We start from the raw sequence: 20,249 nt of genomic DNA on the forward strand, positions 1-20,249 counted from the left end.
CACAAGCATTATAATTTCTTATTTGTTTGATCGCGAAGTGCGAGCAGCAATGTTCAACACGTTTATTGTGAACTCGTCCAGGTACGTTACTAATTTATTAGTGTCATGAAGACACCCGGGAAAAACATCAATGATATTTTTCGAGGATATGGGCTGCGTCTATGGAAAACTAACAAACCAAAACCATTTTTGCAAAGTCTTGACTTACCACTCTGTCCAGCGCGGTGCTTCACACATGGTGCTTTCTTTCCACAACATTTAACAGCAAGAGCATTGCACAAGAGTTCGTCCATAATTATTTTGTCCGTCGTTTTATTATTAAAATGGATGCAGGTAACGTCCCAGGTGAAAGAAATACTTAGAATATAACTGTTTTAGAGAATGTGTTGTTGGCAGACGACATTGTGGAAAAGTTCTTGATTTTGAAAAGTGCGTTTTGGTCAACACGATTTGGGTAAAACTATTCCGAGGGTGTGGAGGGGCGGAGCTGTACACAACATTGTGTTCTTTTGAACAAAACAAAAGTAATTCTCTAACAACAAAGCCTATAATCTATGCATTTTTATACCAAATATGAATTGTGACTTTTATAACTCAAAATAATCTGATATTAAATGGTTATAGCTGTTTGGATGGGACTCAGATCACCCATTTCCTTAATGAACTAGTCCAACTTAAGAAAACGCAGTAACTAATTTGCATATGAATAGAGCGTACTTTCTCACGTGTTTCGAGAACTGGTTGGAACCGGTTTTCAGGAGTGGACAGCTTTTATGGACAAAATGAGAGATCAGTGTTAATTATATAGACAACACATTCTAGTACAATTTATTTCTTGGCCATCGACCCCATTATAAGAACAAACATATTATTTTAAAATAAAAAACCTGTAATAAATGAAAGTTAACCCATAAACAAAAATGTTCATGAAATACACTATTTTACGTAGGTGTTGTACACAATGCTAATACACAAATACATCTTAGATAACAGACACAAACAATGTCAATGGTTTCATTGAAATAAATTATCACACATACATGAGATGTAAGTTTTGTTTATGCATACAGAAAACAAATCATTACATTTTGGATAGACATTGCATGGTACATGTATGTAAGGTCTAATACATGACCAATAGGGACGGCTGTTAGATAATTCCTAAATGTACAAATACTTCTGATTGGTTTACACAAAAGAAAAAGTTTAAAAATGAGTAAGCCGAAACATGGGATTGGTGATGGACACAAAAATAGTTGTTTTGAAATGGACACCCAATCGTCAGTGTGGCTGTATGGTGTACTGATGTAGAATAGGCCTACCTACAAAATGAGATTTGACTTGACTAGGCCTACTCTTCCAAAATGTTACTCTCCCCTTGCAATATTATAGTGAACTAAAGGTTTTCCCAGCCAGTATAAACAAACACTCAATCAATTTAACACACCTGACCCATTCAATTTTTTTTTAAGTAAATGCTCTCTCATCAGTCAGAACAAGTATTTTGAGTTAAACAGTTTAGCATCCTATGATCAAATAAGACTGTTTGAATTCATTTGATCAAAATATTATCACATTTTGCTTGAAAGCCAACAGAAAGGCTGGTCAACCATTCAACTTTCATCAATTATGTGTATAAAGTATCCCAAAGCAAAGGGCACTTTAATGCTCATGAAATATTCCAAACCCCGGTGGCATTTCATGAATCAATCCCGAATCCCAGATTGAGCGACAGAAACCAAGATAGAAACCTGGAAATATTATTATTAAAAAGAAAAATATGATTGATATTTGATTGATTGATTTGGAAGAGAAAACAGTTTAAGAAACTCTTAATAATAAGAAGCTCCCACAATGACTGTTTGGCACTTACAACCCTGCTGGATTTAGTACTCTAAGCAGTGTCGTATGGCACTGTTAACCTACTGCGTTTTAGTACTTTCAGCAGTAACACGTATGGCACTTCAAATCAAGCTGCATTTAGTACTTTAAGAAGTTTCATTTGACACTTTTAACCAAGCTGCCATTAGTACTTGTGTCGTACATGACACTTCAAGCAAGGCTGTATGTTCTTTTACTTTTTGGCCAATTCCAACAAATTGCATTCAAAACTGACTGAAAAGCAAATGACACTTTAATGCAAATAAAAAATTCCAAACCATGCGGCATTTAGTGCTGCTGCAACCTGGAGAGGTCCCGTCAGGGAACTCTTAAAGGACCCTGAAGTTACTGAAGAAGGTCCCGCAAGTGGCTCACTGAGTCCAATGTCATGGAATTTCAGGCAATTAAATTATGTGCTGGCGGCCGGCTGATAAAAAAACTGTGCTCTTTGGTTTCCATGTCTATTGACAAACAAACAAAATAACGAGAAAAAAAAATTTATATTAGATGTCAAGTTAAGTTTTTATGATAAATGACACCAACATAATTATGTAGTACTTTCTTGAATTTAACATTCAATTATATAGACATAAATATGTAATAAATAGTATGTTAACTGCGATGGCTAGTTGCCATACAACTAAAGACAAAAACAACACAACTTTCAAACGCTTACAAAATAATAAACAGTCGATGAGAATAAATTAGGTTAATCAATAAAACAAGGGCCCAATCATGAGCTGCTTCAGCAGAAAATATTGATTGACTATGTTCTGCTAAGCAGAAACAGGCAGGATACCAATCACAAATTGTACATGGGGAATAGTATTTGGCCGGTAACCTTATTCTGGTAAGCATGATTTTGCACATTTTTGTTAGTATTTATCCCCAGAGACATGTTTTTTCATTCGATATTCCCTTAAAAATGTAACCTTCCTAAAATGACTAATGAATGGTGAAAAACTGATCTAACTTTTCACGCCCAGTTTTCTCGGTCACACAGGCCCGTTACAGGAACGGAAACGAGAACGATAAAAATGCCTGCCCTCGATTGGTTAAAATGCTCCACGCAAAATATGCCCACGCTCATTCAACCAATCAAGGGCAAGCATTTTTATCGTTCTCGTTTTCGTACTTGTTATCGGGGCCTGTGTGACTGGGCCTTTACTTTAACCAAATATGGGGGTAATTAAGCTAAACCATTAAATATCTTGTTCCACACACAAACGGGCAGGACAGTCTCTTTAAAAGATGAACGTAGAAGTACATGTTACTATGTCTAAAACAAACTGATGCAATAGTATACACATAATGAATGTTTATGAGTGCAATGGTGCGAATATGCTCATGAGTTGAAAGATGGAATGTTCTATTCAACGAGGCGGAGCCGAGTTGAATGGAACATTCCAGCTTTCAACGAATGAACATATTCGCACCATTGCACGAATGAAAAACATTCATTATTTGTTTTATATAACATCCAAGTAGAACTTTGTCATTTTGATTGAAAGAAACAACTTTCAAAACAAACAATTTCAACTGTAGAAGCCGAATGTTAGTAATTTTACTATGCCTTCTTGCAGTAACACCTGCTGCGTTACCAAAGACACGCGCACGCAGTGATGTTTTTACTCAGCTTTTTCGTTCCATCCGAAAAGTACCATTGCACGCTGGCGGCGTGCAATGGTACTTTTCGGATGGAACGAAAAAGCACGGTGAGTGACTCAGCGTGTATTGGTACTTTTATTTGCTATCACGTGACGGACAATCCTCCAATCAAATGGCAAGGATCTGCTTGGGTGTTATATAAATACAGTTACAACACTATCTTCAGAGTCCCAAACCTACCTCTCTTAAAATTACCCCAAAATTGTATTTACAATTTTGTTTCTCACAACATTTTAAAGTATATCCCTATTTAGTATTTACAGTTTACAAAGAGCTTTCTTCTCTGATATAAAAAAACATTTAGACATCTCTGTTTATGTTGTCCATGACAGCCAAATTATTTACAATGGCTGACGGTATGTACAAGTAGGGTCAGATTTTTTCCGAGGAGACAACCAGTGAAATGTTTGTAGAAATTGTATGATAAAGATTGGCTGGTTACCCAAAGAATGCTGCACAAATTGAGGGAGTTACTGGAACAAAAATGTCTGCATTTCTGCATACTCTCATAGGACCCATTTGTTGAAAACCATGGCTGTGACTTCGTCTTTAGCTCTGCTCTGTTGGTGTTTGTTTGAAACCCCATCTTGAAAGCATCTGTTTTCAAAATGACTGATGCTGGAGTATTGGTTCAAAAAAAGGACCACATGGAAACCGAAAACCAAGGATTTGATGCAGTAAAAAAAGTCTGAAAATGGTAAATAGTATGGTCTTCCTTTGTCCAGATAGTGAAGCTTTTTGCAAATCTCAAAATTCTCCTTGGCCAAGAATTGTCAACAGACAACACATATTTTGTCATGTCCAACATTTATGGCAACCATGAGAAAGTGCGAGTGTGAACATTTAGTTGACCTGTGACTGACCACTGACCAGCATTGTACATGGGCAGTGACACACTCACTCGAACTCGATCAGGGACATTTCAGCATTTTTCGCTGTAGTGTCACTAGTTTCCCTCTGTGCTTTACACAATGGGAGACTTTCAGGACGCTGGGTGGCAGCAGCTTTACCAGGTAAAATCCATTGTTCTCGGTAATGTGCGCATGCTCAGAACTACGTAAACAATGGAAACGGTAAGTCTGCTGCCACCTAGCGCCTCAAAGTCTGTCATTAGCATGAAACAGGCTATCGAGAACATGGAAGAAACCATGGTCCTGGGGCTGGTTCCAAATGGTCAACCACAGTAGTCAACCATTGGTCAAACAGCCTGGGTTCGAGTCAAAATACAGAACCTTTAGTTAACCATGGTGCACACTTGAACTTGCTCCTTGTTGCTGGCAATGTAGCAACTAGAACATCCAAACACCCAGTCCATGGATGCTGTATAGAATTACAAGCAGTCTAATGGCTTAGAAGGGTCATTTGGAGTTCAGAGATAGAGAGGTTGCCACTAAATTTGTTTTCAGAAATTCTTTATGTAAAATCAATATCAAACAACACTGCACCAGATTTTCATTTCACTTTCGTGTATCTTGAATAAGGGGATTGGGTGGGAAGTGAGGTAATTACCCAGTCTCATTTGTTAAATTGATCGGTGGGCACAACATGTTTTTGTAATTTTCGTTTTCGTTTAGAACCATTTTTATATTTGGAGTTATGTGTCTTACTATGCGTAATACACTTGTATATCACTTGGTGATCATTCCGTTTTCCAGAAAATTTAGAATGTTTCTGAAACCTTTGGAGTTATTTCTGTCCAGGAGTTCCTTTTAAACGAATGGAGCATGTGACCTCTTTCTATCATAGGTCAAAGATGACCTGAGTACCACCCTGTCTCATTTCATGCACCATTAACCAAGGAGGCAGAAATCAGACCACATCCCAATGATGGAAGAAGACTCTGGAAATGTATAGATTATTCTTTTGTACAAAAAGAGCTGCCTCTTCTTCCTACGACCTTGAGTCAGGCTTTAACCCTTAACCTGGGTCACTGTGGAATTTCTAGCGAGAGAGCTTGAACGATCCAGGGGTCGCATTTGGAGCCTTCTCGGAACTCTTCTTTTGTCAGCTTGCCGTCTTTATTCTGCATTGTAAAAGCAACAGGGAAAATATGAGTAAGTTAATGTGCATTTTGGAACCGATTGTAACCCCAAAATGTGGGGGGGGGGGAAAGAAAAAAGCAAAAAAAAAGCAAGACGATTTGTTTTATTCTGTTGGACTGAGGACTGCACTTGAAAACTGATTATGCTTAACATGGGACCAGGTATAAATCCATAATCAGAAACCAACAGTTTGGGCGTTGAGTTACCACATGTTGTATTCATGATTGTGCTAATAAACTGCTTAAAGGGAAGGTACACGTTTGGTAGTCTAAATACTCAAAACAAATATTAACTTAAAAACTGACTTGGTAACGAGCATTGGAGAACTGTTAATAGTATAAAACACTGTGGGAAACAACTCCTCTGAAGTAATGTAGTTTTTGAGAAACAGGTAATTTCTCACTAAAATAATAAAAGACTTCTAGCTAGAAGTCTTTTATTCCTATCTGAAAGCACACAAATTTGTCCAACAAGGGTGTTTTTTCTTTCATCTTTCTCCAACTTCCATGACCGATCGAGCCCAAATTTTCACAGGCTTGTTATTTTATGCTTATGATGGGATTCACCAAGTGATAAGACTAAGGCCGTGTCCGAAACGGCGACTTCGGCTACAGCTACGGCTAGATCGCACGCGTCTGCCTATTCTTTAACACTGGTAGACGCGCTGATCTAGACGTAGCTGTAGCCGAAGCCGTCGTTTCAGACACGGCCTAAGTTTGACATAGGATCAGGTGTACAGCCATAATCAGAGTCCAACAATTTGGATTTTGTGTGGGGAAGAATCCTGGTAAATCACTCAAGGGAAGATAAGGTAATAGACTCCTTTGCATATGACGAAGACCTATCATTGGCTGATAATGGACCCTTCCCATGAAATATGCTAATCACATTCACGCATGCGTACAGACCCTGTTGGTTGGCAAATGCCATAGAGTTGTGCACTAAGCAGACGCGCAATCGCGTCTGTGTCACACACCCATTAGCCGTGTACAAAACAGTGCGATGTTCCCTCATTTTGCCAACCAAACCGTTAGTGCGCACGCGCTATGTGCAATTTACATATTTCATGGGAAGGGTCCATTAGGCACAGTGCAGACACGCGAGCATATTTCTGATGTTTGACCTCAGCGATGGCGCCAAATGCAAGTGGTCTCTAATCACTTGCAAATTAAATATTAATTAGGAAATAAATAATTACAAGCCATTAATTAACACTTGCTTGATTCCAGAATTTGCAAATTGGAAAAGTTTGGGTTGCCTGAGGGAAATATGTAACCCTTTTTTTAAATGGCACTATGAATGTCATTCTTTACCAGCGTATTATGCTTCTTAAAGGCAGTGGACACTATTGGTAATTGTCAATGACTAGCTATCACAGTTGGTGCATCTCAACATATGCATAAAATAACAAACCTGTGAAAATTTGAGCTCAATTGGTCATCGAAGTTGCGAGATAACTATGAAAGGAAAAAACACCCTTGTCACACGAAGTTGTGTGCTTTCTGATGCTTGATTTCGAGACCTCAAATTCTCAACTTGAGGTCTCGAAATCAAATTCATGGAAAATTACTTCTTTCTCAAAAACAATGGCACTTCAGAGGGAGCCGTTTCTCACAATGTTTTATACCATCAACCTCTCCCCATTACTCGTTACGAAGTAAGGTTTTATGCTGATAATTATTTTGAGTAATTACCAATAGTGTCCACTGCCTTTAAAAAGAATCTCAAATCTGATATTTATTTTTTGATAAGATTGTGCACTCTCCAGGAGTTGACAAAAATCCATGGAATGGTTTGAGGGTCTTTGATAACAAAAGATAATACTTCATAGTGTCCTCATAGGGACCTCATAGTGACAAAAGCTCTGTGAATTCTGCTACCATTTTAAAAACTTGACAAAGAGCAGAGATGGTTAATAGTCGCAGAAGATTACAAATTTGACCGGTCATGGCTTTTAAGAGCTGCGGCAAAGTACAGTCAGACTTAAGTGTCTTTAATAGATGACGTAGGTTACATTCCTCACGACTCAAAAGATACTTGTAATGATGACATAAAGAGAAGTACTCAAGAAAATGGATCGGTTCATTCTCAGCTCCCCAGGGACCCCGCACCATGACACGCTATAGCAATCAGACTTACTCGATCATAGCTCCAACAATCTATCCACCCACATTTAAGCAGCACATTCATTGGATACTTTGCAACCATTCATTAAAACCCATCTGATTTGTCAGTCTGAATAGTATGGCAATAGCAGGCCTTAAACTTTACTCTTAAAGGGGCATGGCAAACTTTTCTCTTGAAGGGGCGTGGCAAACTTTTCTCTTGAAGGGGCGTGGCAAACTTTTCTCTTGTAAGGGGGGCACTCTATGAGGAAATTTGTATCAGAACTTTGCAAAGTGCACCACAGCAAAAGCACAGGGCACCACAGCAAAAGAACAGGGCACCACAGCAAAAGCACAGAGTACCACGGCAAAAGCAAAGTGCACCACAGCAAACGCACAGGGCACCACAGCAAAAGCACAGGGCACCACAGCAAAAGCACAGGGCACCACAGCAAACGCACAGGGCACCACAGCAAAAGAACAGGGCACCACAGCAAAAGCACAGAGTACCATGGCAAAAGCACGGGGCACCACAGCAATTTCTGTTGATACAGTGGGTTATTTAAAGGCCTGTTATAGTTCTTAGAAACTTTTGTATTAAGCTCTCTATAAATGTTGGCATGATTATTCATTATTATTACTAACCGAATCCATCTGGCCGAATATTTTATTGACTCTCTTCTCTGGTGTGTCTTCATCTTGCGGAAGATCAAGCATGTTACCCTGGTGACAAAGCCACAAAATAAAAGATGTCTATTAATAATCAGAAAGTGACATTCAAGGGACGCTCACTGAAGGAGAGAAGGACTATCAAAGCAAAAAGGAATCCCAGTGACCTCAATATAATACTAGTTAAATATAATTAATAATGGGGGCAGCATCATGTGAACATAAATATTTACTCTAAATTTCAGTAGATCGAAAACTCAAACCCTAACGAGGTGCTTGTGTTGCTTTTTTAGTAGGACTTGAAAAGCATCGCAGACAGTGATATTAGAGTATGGTGCGTCACAGGTTTGAACCTCACTTGAGATGGTGCCTGTGTTTTTTTTTTGGAAAGACTCAAAAGGACTGAGTGTATGATAGTTCTAGAAAGCTTAAATCACAGATTTGAATCCAATTTCCCTGAGAGATTTGGTTAAGCAGGACTCGACAAGCACTGAATATACAATGAGTCTATTTTATGATAGGACTCAGGTTGGAATCTCACCTGAGGTGCTTGTGTTGTTCTTTAAGCAGGACCTGAGTATACAATGTTTCTAGAATGCGTACATGTAGGTCACAGAAGCCAATAGGAGACTTTCCAACGCTAGGCGGCAGCAGACATACCGGGTAAATTTCCATTGTTTACGTAGTTCTGAACATGCGCATAATTCTGAGAACAATGGATTTACCCGGTAAGTCTGCTGCCCTCTATCGTCCCAGAAAGTCTCCCATTTGACGTGCATGAGATATTTTGTCTACAATGAGTATACAATGATTCTATATGGAAGGTCACGGGTTCAAACCACTTTCGAGGTACCCCAATTTTATTTTATTTTAGTAGGACTTAAAAAGCACAAAGTAATCAATGTTTCTTGAATGTGGCAAGGTTCAAATCACCCTGTAGCACCGTCAATCATTGGGCTCAAGTGAGGTTAAAGCAATTCTCCATTATTTCTTTCCAGGATAAACAAGTCCCTACTCACCACCATCTTATAAATTGCATCTACGATATCGAGCATCTCTTGCTTAGTGATGAAACCATCCTGATCCAAGTCATACAAGTTAAATGCCCCTGTATGTAACCAAAGTAAAAGAATAAACATATTAAAGTAATCAAATAGCAAAGTTAGAAGAGGAAGCCGTCAAATGATGACACTGAAATTTAACTGTCTTTCTTAAAGGAACACGTTGCCTTGGATCGGTCGAGTTGGTCTTTGAAAAGCGTTTGTAACCGTTTGTTATAAAATGCATATGATTAGAAAGATATTTTAAAAGTATAATACAATGGATCCACACAAGTATCACTCGAAATTGTGTGGTTTTCCTTTTACCTCGTCGACAAACACGGTCGGCCATTTATAGGAGTCAAATTTTTGACTCCCATAAATGGCCGACCGTGTTAGTTCGCAAAGTAAAAGGAAAACCACGCAATTTTGCGGCCAATTTGTGTGGATAATTGTATTTTACTTTTAAAACATCTTTCTAACCATATGCATTTTAAAACAAACGGTTTCAAACGCTTTTCAAAGATTAACTCGTCCATCCAAGGCAACGTGTTCCTTTATAGGTACAATGTAGGGTCATCATTTGGTTGTTGTAATTAATAGAAAAAATTAATAGAAAGAAAGAAACAAAAAAAGTCATATATGAAAGTTTTAGCCGAACAAAATGCTACATATAGCTACCATTGCTTTTAATGGGCTTGTCAATGAGTAACCATTGCACATACCTTTAATTCTCACCCAGTAAGAATTAATTACATGAATGTGATCTTCGCACTTTTAGTTTTGCAAATTAATCATATCAAATTCTTTAGAAACTACCCATTAAGCACGCGTACACATTCTTTTTATGAAACCCAACTTTTGAGAGGACATTCTTCGGTTAAGCATGAATGAAATCTGTCTGCATTGATTCAGTAATTAATCTTCATCCATTCCAAAGTACACGAAAATAATGAGGCGTTTTTTTCAAAGACACTCCCTCCAGTTGGAGTGATTTTAAAGCTCAAAGTATACAGCACCATAGAATAAACCGAAGGCTTGTCTTGATTTTACAAAGCATTAAGATTCATCTGAAAGGGACATGTTGCCTTTCGGATTGGGCCCTTTTGGATATAAAAACCCCCAATTACTTTAAATTGAATATGGTTGAAAAGATATTGTAAAAGCTGAGAATAATGATTCACATAAATATCCCTTGGTGTCATTTCATGACAGGGTCCACTATTTAGAAGAGAAAAAAAATGTTGGACCAATTTTTGTGGTGTGCTCAAAATCCAATTTAGTACACCAAGGGTGAGCAGATCAACAAAATTGTCCCTGTTTAGATGTACAGGGCCATCATTGCTGAAGTACAATCTTCGTGACAATCTGTCCTGGGCAGCAAAGAGTGTATTTTGCTCAGTTAGTTCTGGCTAGGCCTGCTAAGCACCACCCACCACGGCTACAAAACTGTTCATGAACACTATTCCTACTCTAAACAAAATTCATTTTTAAATAAGCACAAAAAACAACACGTTTAACTGTGCTTTTCTCAACATTTTTCAATAGCACCCCCTGCTGAACATCACACCAAACAAAAGCTCAACACTTTCTCAAAAAAAAATGAATGAGGGTGGTATATTTGGGGGTTGTAGTTTTTAAGTCATGACTGTTAATAAAAGACTAATTTGACGTGTTTTTGGTGGTTGCTATGGGTACATAAAAGAAAACCCTGCCAGGTGATACTCACAGTCTAACTTCTCATCGAGCGTCCCTCTGGATGTGACAGATAAGGCACAGATGAATTCTTTGAAGGAAATGTAGCCATCCTGTAGGAAGAAACCACAAACAAATCAAGAAAATTTAGTCCATCTCTAAATTGCCCTGGGCTTTTGTTTTGTTGTTGTTGCGAAAGGGGGAGGGGGTGGAGGATGGGGATTTAACTGTAGGAAGACTGTAAGGTCGTCAACCTTTACAGTGTCCTGTAGAAAATGTGCGTATGCTGGAAGTCCAATTGTTCACAGGACTCGGGAAAGTACTGGATATACAGTGCTAACACACATCGATGTATGGGTTAAAACAAAATTTTTAATAAGCAACTGGTTTTAAAAACCCACATCAGATCTTATTTCTTTTCGGTCTGCATCTGAAAACCTTGTTTTCATTAAGAGCAAGTGGAAATATTTCAGATTAAAGAAAAAGCAAATGGTTTATAAACCATTAGATCTTATTACTTTCCAGTCTGTATCTTAAAACCCTCACATCTGAAGTACCCATATTTCTCATTGGCTAAAGACAAAATTATCAAAACAAGCCAACAATCAATTCTTAACCTTGGTGATGTTTTAGAAAGAAGAGAGGACAATTTATCCGGCCCCATTAGTAGAAAAGATAATATAGTAATATAATTAAGATACGCAGAAATATCAACAAAGAATACCTGCTTGTTTGTCTGGTTTAATAGTTACCATGGTAACAATAATGTATACGATGTGATGACATCAATCTATACATTCTCTGGAAGAGGAAATATTATTTAAAGGCAGTGGACACTATTGGTAATCACTCAAAATAATTATTAGCATAAAACCTCACTTGGTAGTGAGTAATGGGGAGAGGTAGATAGTATAAAACATTGTGAGAAATGGCTCCCTCTGAAGTGACATAGTTTTTGAGAAAGAAGTAATTTTCCACGAATTTGATTTAGAGACCTCAAGTTTAGAATTTGAGGTTCCGAAATCAAGCATCTGAAAGCACACAACTTTGTGTGACAAGGGTGTTTTTTTCTTTCATAGTTACTCGCAACTTACAGTGCTAACACACATCGGTGTATGGGTAAAAACCAAAATTAAAATTCTTTATCCCCGATGCAAATTTCACATCCATTATATCTCTAATGTATGGTTGGAATTGTATCGAGTTGTGGTTATCTCGGTCAGGTCCCCTGAATTCTGATATTAGTTACAAGCATAATGTCCCATGAGGGAACAGACTCGTTACTAAACTCTAAGTAATACATGTGGTAAATGTTAAGGAGCTCGGGAAAGTAAAGAGTGCTTAACACACATAGGTGTGTATGGGTACAACCAATGGAAATTTCCATCTTCTTACATTACATCAACCACAATTTTAATAAGTCTGATTTTCTTAACGATTATTGCCAATAATCTATTGACCTTAATGTTATGATTTTGTTCAACCTATCAAACACAAGCCAAAACAATTATTTGAAGAAAAAAAAACAGGTTGTGATATCTGCAGTCAAAGTAACCCAAAGACAAGAAACCATGAATTACTTATAATACCAAGAATGGTTTTCTACTTAAATACTGACTGGCAAGAAGTGACCCTTATTTCTAGTCGGCAATCATGCTCTCGGCTTCCTACTCGAAAAAGCTAATTGTCTGAAGAGAAATTTTTCCTACGGGACCACATCCTTAACATCACTGTTTCCGATGCTTCCTCTATTACTAATCTAGGAGAAGCCGTCATTTCCTTGGGCGATTCCACTCAAAGCACACGTCTCAGACAGCTAAATTCCAACTCGGATATTTCTCTCTCGACTTAATATATTGAAATATCTTTCTTGATAGGAACAGATTGCCCTTTCAGAATATTCAATTATGTTTTATTATAATATCTATGATCCAGATCTCTTCTATTAATTATTTAATTATTCTAGGTAAACAGTACAATTATCAGTGTGGGTATAATGAGAAGACTGCTCAAATTGCGTATTTCATCAACATCAGTGCAATGATGGAGATAATTGAATTTTACATTGCCAACAAAAGAGATAATCTAGATATCCATGGAAGGAAACTCATCCTTCAACGAGTCTCAGCACTAATGCCTCTTCCATGCCCTCTAAACAAATTTGATGTGCTCAAGCTTCCCCGCCGCTGTGCACTCAACTGGTGAATTTATTGTAAACTGAAGCCGGTCCTATGGACAGGAAAAGGTTACCAGACTTGGCAACAGGTCAATGCAAAATTCTTGGAGGATATCGTCCCACGATTATCGTTCCTACGATAGTTGCCCGAAGCCCATGCTACTTGTGTCAAGCGTCTGCAGACATTCAAACTGTCTTCTTCCTTCCCCTCCGAGAGGAAAAGAACATAATCAGTCGCTGAGCATGTCAACATGTGAGGGATAAAACACAGCAATAAAGCACTCTGCAAGACTGTAATACCATTGTTTTTGCAATCGAAGTAGTAGTATTGAGACTTGATGAAGGATATGTGAGAGGTCTCGTAGAAAAATGGACTGAGCATCCATTAATCCAATGTAAGTAAAGTAAATGGTCACGCTTTCTGCGGGGGATTAATATGTGAATAGTGATTATTTTCAAGGGCCTAGATGAAAGAATGCAATCCCAGGAGACAATCTGCCATCTACAGATGAGGCTGAGTGACTACTTACAAGAAAAGTCTGTTTTACAGCATCGCCTCCTGCGACCCAAGTATTATGAAAACAAATTGTATCTCTCCAGATACTTGATGCAGCCCACATAACAACATAACTTGAAATGACACTCTAGAGTAATTATCAAATGTATACCTTCCCTTAAATAACTTAAATGATCTTTCAGTCAGGAAACCAGCAACAACACCCAATTCCTAAAGTTTGCCCACATCATTTCCATTTTCCCAAATGAAAAAAAAAATATTCACCTCAGATAATCTTGAGATCACACCCTACATTCCTTATCACCATCTGGCCAATTCTAAATCCGTACATGTCGCTATATATTGATCACATTTCTGAGACGGGGGAAATTTTTGCAATTAAGTTGAAAACATTCTGTGCACGTTTTTTTTCTTCTCATTTTTCTAATCAATCATGTACTGGCTCAGCATGATATTGATGTTCACTGTACCTACAGGTGGTGAGAACGATACGGTTTTTAAGTAATTGTCATTGGATTCAGCTTCTATTTGATGTAATGTGCAGCATTACTGGTCTCCATTTACCCCTCACCCTAAGGCAATCGGGCTAAGAAGTTTTAAGAACTGTTTCACACATCCATTAGAATTCCTCAGGATGTTCTTCAAAATCTTAAAACCAATCTCTGTTAGGTCTTTATTAGGGCGAGTTCCTACAGGTGGTGAGAATGACACCTTCTTCAAGTCTATAATTTGATCATTGGATTCAGCTTCTACAATTGATGATACATGTAATATAAGTCACCATTTACCCCTCACCCTAAGGCAATCGAGGTAAGAAAGTTTTAAAAACTACTTTAGCCCCATTAGAATTCATCAGCATGTTCTTCAAAATATCTTAACACCAATCTCTGTTAGGTCGCTAGTGGTGAAAGTGATACAATGTCAGTCTTTAAGTCTATAGTAATGTCTTTGCATTCAGCATCTACAGTTCATAGTGCATGTAACATGCAGCATTGCTAGACACTGTTTACCTGTCATCCTAAGACACACCATTTACCCCTCACCCTAAGGCAATCGAGCTAAGAAAGTTTTAAGAACTATTTTACATCCATTAGAATTCATCAGCATGTTCTTTAAAAAAAAATCTGTTTGTTCTTTAAGTCTATGATAGTGTCTTTGGATTCAGCTTCAACAGTTGATAGTGTCTAGCATTGCTAGACACCGTTTACCTGTCACCCTAAGACACACCATTTACTCCTCACCCTAAGGCAACCAGGCTAAGAAGTTTTAAGGATGGTTTTCACACCCAATTAAAGAGAAGGTATACGTTTGGTTAATCACTTTTAAAATTATTATCTTAAGTAAAAAATGTCACAGGTTTGTTATTTTATGCATTATGTTGGGACGCACCAAGTGAGAATACTTGTCTTTGACAAAATTCCCGTCTCCTTTTCTCAGGACTCTTCATCGAGGGAGGATAGAAGTCAGAGAGAAAGAGGAGAGACAGTTCCTCCACTCGTCTTCTTCTTGAGATTGAATGGGTTTTGCAAAAATAGATGGGCCTTTTCAGAGGCATCGTATCGTTTTACCTTCTTCTGTTTTGAATCTTATCCAAGCGCTGCCTGGGAGGTGTTTTCTTCTCGGGTTAGGGTGGGATTGAGTTACTCTTAGTGCTCCGATAGATTCAACAATAAACTGGAGAAAGAAGAAGTTTTTTTGTGTAAAGCTGGCGCGTCTAACCGAGTTGTAACGACCAAATTCTAGAGCTTCACTGGAATTAGGATTAAATGCCCTTGAAATTTCAACTCATTTAAAAAACAGCTAATAATTTAAACACGGGAAACTGCCAACGTAGGGCTACATTAGATAGCCAAGTTGTTTGAGCGGCGGCATGTTAATCTGGACGTCCAGTCCAACTGTTGTTTTTGTTCAACTCTAAATAATTTCAACTAATTATAGTAATTAAAATTTTAAAAATTTAGTTTGCGAAAAAATATATGATTCACTCAAAGCAAACATTACTTTGGAAACCAAAACAAAAATCCTTGGATACTCTTGCTTGACTTGTAATCACTAAGTTATGAAATCATGGCCACTAAACTGTGTAACATATTGTTCATACTGTCACACTGTGAATCTATCCATAGATCCTCACACACCAAAAATCAATAAAAAATGGGCAGTACATGGCATACTACATGTATACAGAATCAAGACTTACAATTCAATAAAAAGTATTAATACGTCCTACAAAATAAAGATATCTGTTCCTTACATTCTTTTTTACTTAATCAGCACAATCATATTTAAGGATAACACAAAATTATGATATTAATGCTATGTCAGCAGTAACTATAACCAGAAAATGCTGTTAATACAGAGAGAGTGTCAAGTTTCACTCCCTTCCCTACGACGACGTGTTTTTTCATTGCTTTTTACTGTCCCTCACTTCACTCCCAGATTAGAATCATCCACGGTGGCTCCTAAATTAAATTATACACGTATCGTATGACTGCTGTTCCAATAGAGACTCACATGCGTAAAATGTCGCAGTGTTCAAAATGAGCTTTACAGTAGCTAAAAGCTGCCTAATCTTCACTGCATGAATGGCGTTAAGTTGCGCCTCCGTGACTTCTATAGCGCAAAGAAGCGAGAGTAATCGTGCGAAAGGTATTCAACATGTACAGCTGGGGTGATGGTTTTTATCTTTCAGAGGCATGTCTGTTTCATTGTCTAGTCTGTCTGTTTTTATAATGAACTTTTTTAATATGATATGCATCTAATACATCCACTCTGATGCATACACACGCGATCATGCTTTTTCAGTCATACATGTAGCTCCAACACCTTGGAACAAGCTACCCACCAACAGTCAAGTGGCACCTTCATTAAAGACATTGCACACCATTGGTAATCGTCAAAGACTAGTCTTCTCACTTGGAGTATCTCAACATATGCTTAAAATAACAAACCTGTGAAAATTTGAGCTCAACTGGTCACCGAAGTTTTGAGATAATAATGAAAGAAAAAACACCCTCAAGTCCCTTGTCACACGAAGTTGTGTGCATTTAGATGGTTGATTTCGAGACCACAAATTCTAAATCTGAGGTCTCAACATCAAATTCGTGGAAAATTACTTCTTTCTCGAAAACTATGGCACTTCAGAGGGAGCCGTTTCTCACAATGTTTTATACTATCAACCTCTCCCCATTACTTGTCACCAAGAAAGGTTTTACGCTAATAATTATTTTGAGTAATTACCAATAGTGTCCACTGCCTTTAAATCTTTGTTTTAATCATTACTTAAAACCAATCTGTTTTGTCAATCTGATTAGTCTGGTTATAGCGCTTAGAAAAATAAGTATTAAACGCTCTGTAAATATTATGATCATTATTATCAAGACCCATAGTAAGCACCAAATGACTCCCTCCCTTTCTTGCCCCTACTTTACAAGACCCAAGGATATCCACAAGTTTTAAACTACAACAAAATTTAATTTAAAACAAAGAACACTAAATGCTTCATATTGAGGAACAAATGGTGATTTTTTTTTAGTAACATTTTGTGCAGTATTTTTTGCTGGCATGCTTTTGACCCAATAAAATCACAGAACAATGAGAACAACATTTCAGGCGATGCGCGCGCACCTATTTTTTGCATGCACTTTGATTCTCAAAGTTGCAAACGATGGGCAAAGTACAAAATGGTCAATCAGGGGAACCATTCACTACCACATGCAGTGATTTTTGTTTTTGTTTTTTAAAAGCTGTTTTGATGAATTTTTCATGAAAGAAAGCATTCTCAATGCATTCTTCTAATAACAGAGTACAATAACAGCTTCTTGTCAACGTTATGATGTCATTAGACACGTCGGACACGTTAGGTAAAAGGTTCACATGCCCTAAACAATGATCAGCTTAATCCATCTTACATTATAAACACGAGTGTGGTAGAAGCTTTATTAACAGCAAAAAAATGCTGTCGCTTATTTACGAAAGATGCCTCAATTTGTATTTATCAAAAAACACTTCCAATTTTATTTATGTATTACACTGCACATATTAACCCTGCTGGGTGTTCAAGGAGCAGTCAAAACTAAAACTGAACGAAAGAAAACAGAAACAAACAAGTCCTTGAAAACCTGTGAAATAAGATGTTCAGATAGCTCAATTGGTAGAGCATATCTGCATATTTGTCCAAAGGCAGCAGATAAAAAATCCTGCTCTTATCAATTTGTCATTGTTCAATCCGATATTAACTTAAGTTTACCCAGTCAGTTTCCCTTGTGGTTTATTTCTTGATAAGAAAGAAAATTTTTGATCAGAGACTTCAAGAAATGTGTCAGCTCAAGTCTAAATAAACAGATAGCGAGACACTAACCGTCTTCACGATCCTTCAGATAAAAATAACAACATTAAAAACAACAAGCCCACTTCAGCAGAAATAAGATATCGCCTCAATGGACGACATTTTGATTGAAATATTTCACCTTTCCAGATCCTCCGGCTCTATTCCCAACGCGAGACAAGAAAAAAGCCAATTCTCAATTTGAACCAAACATCTGGAGGAATGAAACTGGGGCGAGATAAATTGAGAAAAAAATTGGGAAATGGATGGGGAGCGACGTTTGTTAAGTGGGTGAACGTACTACAAGCGCACGTCGTTGTATGTGGCATAACTCATTCAGTCGCTGTTGATCGATCACGCTGTGGTGGCGAAATGTTCTAAAGAGAGAGGCGGGGACGTCAGATCTGCGAAGACGGGGGACATGGATTGAGAAGGCACGGCGAACATGGCATGATTTAATTAGCTTAAGTAACTGGAGATACAATATGCTAGTGGGGGGAGGGAGGGGGGGTGTTGAGGAAGGGGGGTCTACATGTAGCTGTACATAATGTCGTCTAGATGTCTTTAAAGGAACATTACTGAATTGGTCTTTGCTAACAAAACAGTTGCTGGCAGTAGACTGTAATCCACCATATACATAAACTGACAAATCTGTGGTAGTTTGAGATCGATCAGCCATCTGGGTCACAAGAAAATAATGAAAAGCAGATTACACAATTAGCATAACATCGATTAAAAAAGAAAATGATTAAAATGCTCACTGAGCGATAAACTCCAAATGGGAAATGAGTTCTATTTATCTCTCATCAAATATGACATTTCAGACTGAAATATTTCAAGGGATGTTTTCTACTATCATCATCATTTATTATTAGACTGTGTACGTTTATATCTGTGATCTTAGACAACTTTGTTTTTTTACCAATTCTGTAATTTTACTTTAAGTAACTGGAGATCTACAATATGCTGGTTAAGGGTGGGGGGGGGGGAGTTGTTGATGAAGGGTGGTGTGCATGTAGCCGTACAAAATTTCCAAAAACATTCATATCCCAAAGGTGGGGATTTCCTTAAAGCCAGCAACCATCCAGCTGATCTGTTTGGGCCATGTCAACCCAAGCACAACATGGACTCCGCCTGGCATCCCATTGAGGCACAGATTTAAAGTATGATCATTTCCGTCAACACCCTAGAGGTTTTACAAAGACTGAAACATATGACATAACGTAAAGTACTCATGGACCTGTCCGTGAATATTATTGACATACAGAAGGAGTACAGCGCCTGAACGATATTGCTAGCGTTTAAGAGTGGCAATCTGAAGAGGAGATAGCTCCATGGGTTTACCTAGCCGCTCGCTCCGAGGCAAGCTCAACTGCCCAAGTGTTTTTAAACATCCGCTGCTAAACCAGAGGTCAGTTTGGTTTGATCCCATCCCAATTGCCTGCCGGTGTTTTTCCCTTCCCGTTTATTTCACTCCGTGACATTCCAACCATCCACCTCCACTGCCTTGCGTGGGAAACTCCCCAAATTTAATTACAGGTTTTTAATTTTGCAGTCTGCAAAACTAGGACTGCACATAATAAGTTTAATAAATGTTTGTGGCTTGGATGGCCTGAACAGTGATACCACCTACAATCAATCCATGTTTGTTAACCTAGAAAAGAACAAAAGAATATCCTTGAGATTAATTTTGTATTTCCGATGCATAAAATATTTCAGCGATATAATAACATGTCTGGTATAACGTCATGGAGGACACATTGCTTACTTAAATGTCAATGTTATTTGCATGTGTCAGTTTGCATAGCTACATTTTAAGATCTTATTAAAGCTACATCACACAATTTCTTTTGCCAGAACACCAGAAAGTTTTGAAGCACAATTTTCACAAAATAATTTTTAAGGATGCAAAATATGAAATATTTCTTATAAAAAACCTTTATACAAAAATAATAATTTAAGCAGTAAGGTATCAGGACTGCATATATGTATGTCTGTAGAATCAAGAGCACGCAGTCAACGCTTAATATTAGCAGTAATATTTCCACCAAGGATGCTCTGAAGGACAATTTGGCATCCTGTGGCGTGAGTGCTTGAGGCTGACTACAAAAGGAAGACATTTATATCTC

At 37.9% G+C, this 20,249-nt stretch overlaps 1 protein-coding gene across 1 annotated transcript in view; it reads right to left on the reverse strand.

The window, feature by feature from the left end:
• Positions 1–4,626: 4,626 nt before the first annotated feature.
• LOC117303436 (calcium-binding protein NCS-1-like) overlaps positions 4,627–20,249 on the reverse strand; it is a 31,889-nt gene continuing 16,266 nt past the window's right edge. Inside the window, exons 5-8 of the mRNA XM_033787629.1 lie at positions 11,135–11,213; positions 9,385–9,473; positions 8,342–8,419; positions 4,627–5,572 (exon numbers count right to left, since the gene is read on the reverse strand). Of these exons, the coding sequence (XP_033643520.1) occupies positions 5,477–5,572; positions 8,342–8,419; positions 9,385–9,473; positions 11,135–11,213 (342 nt within the window). The 3' untranslated portion in view covers positions 4,627–5,476. The remainder of the gene's footprint in view (positions 5,573–8,341; positions 8,420–9,384; positions 9,474–11,134; positions 11,214–20,249) is intronic.

Source organism: Asterias rubens, chromosome 19, assembly GCF_902459465.1.
Source record: "Asterias rubens chromosome 19, eAstRub1.3, whole genome shotgun sequence".
NCBI classification, from domain to species: domain Eukaryota; kingdom Metazoa; phylum Echinodermata; class Asteroidea; order Forcipulatida; family Asteriidae; genus Asterias; species Asterias rubens.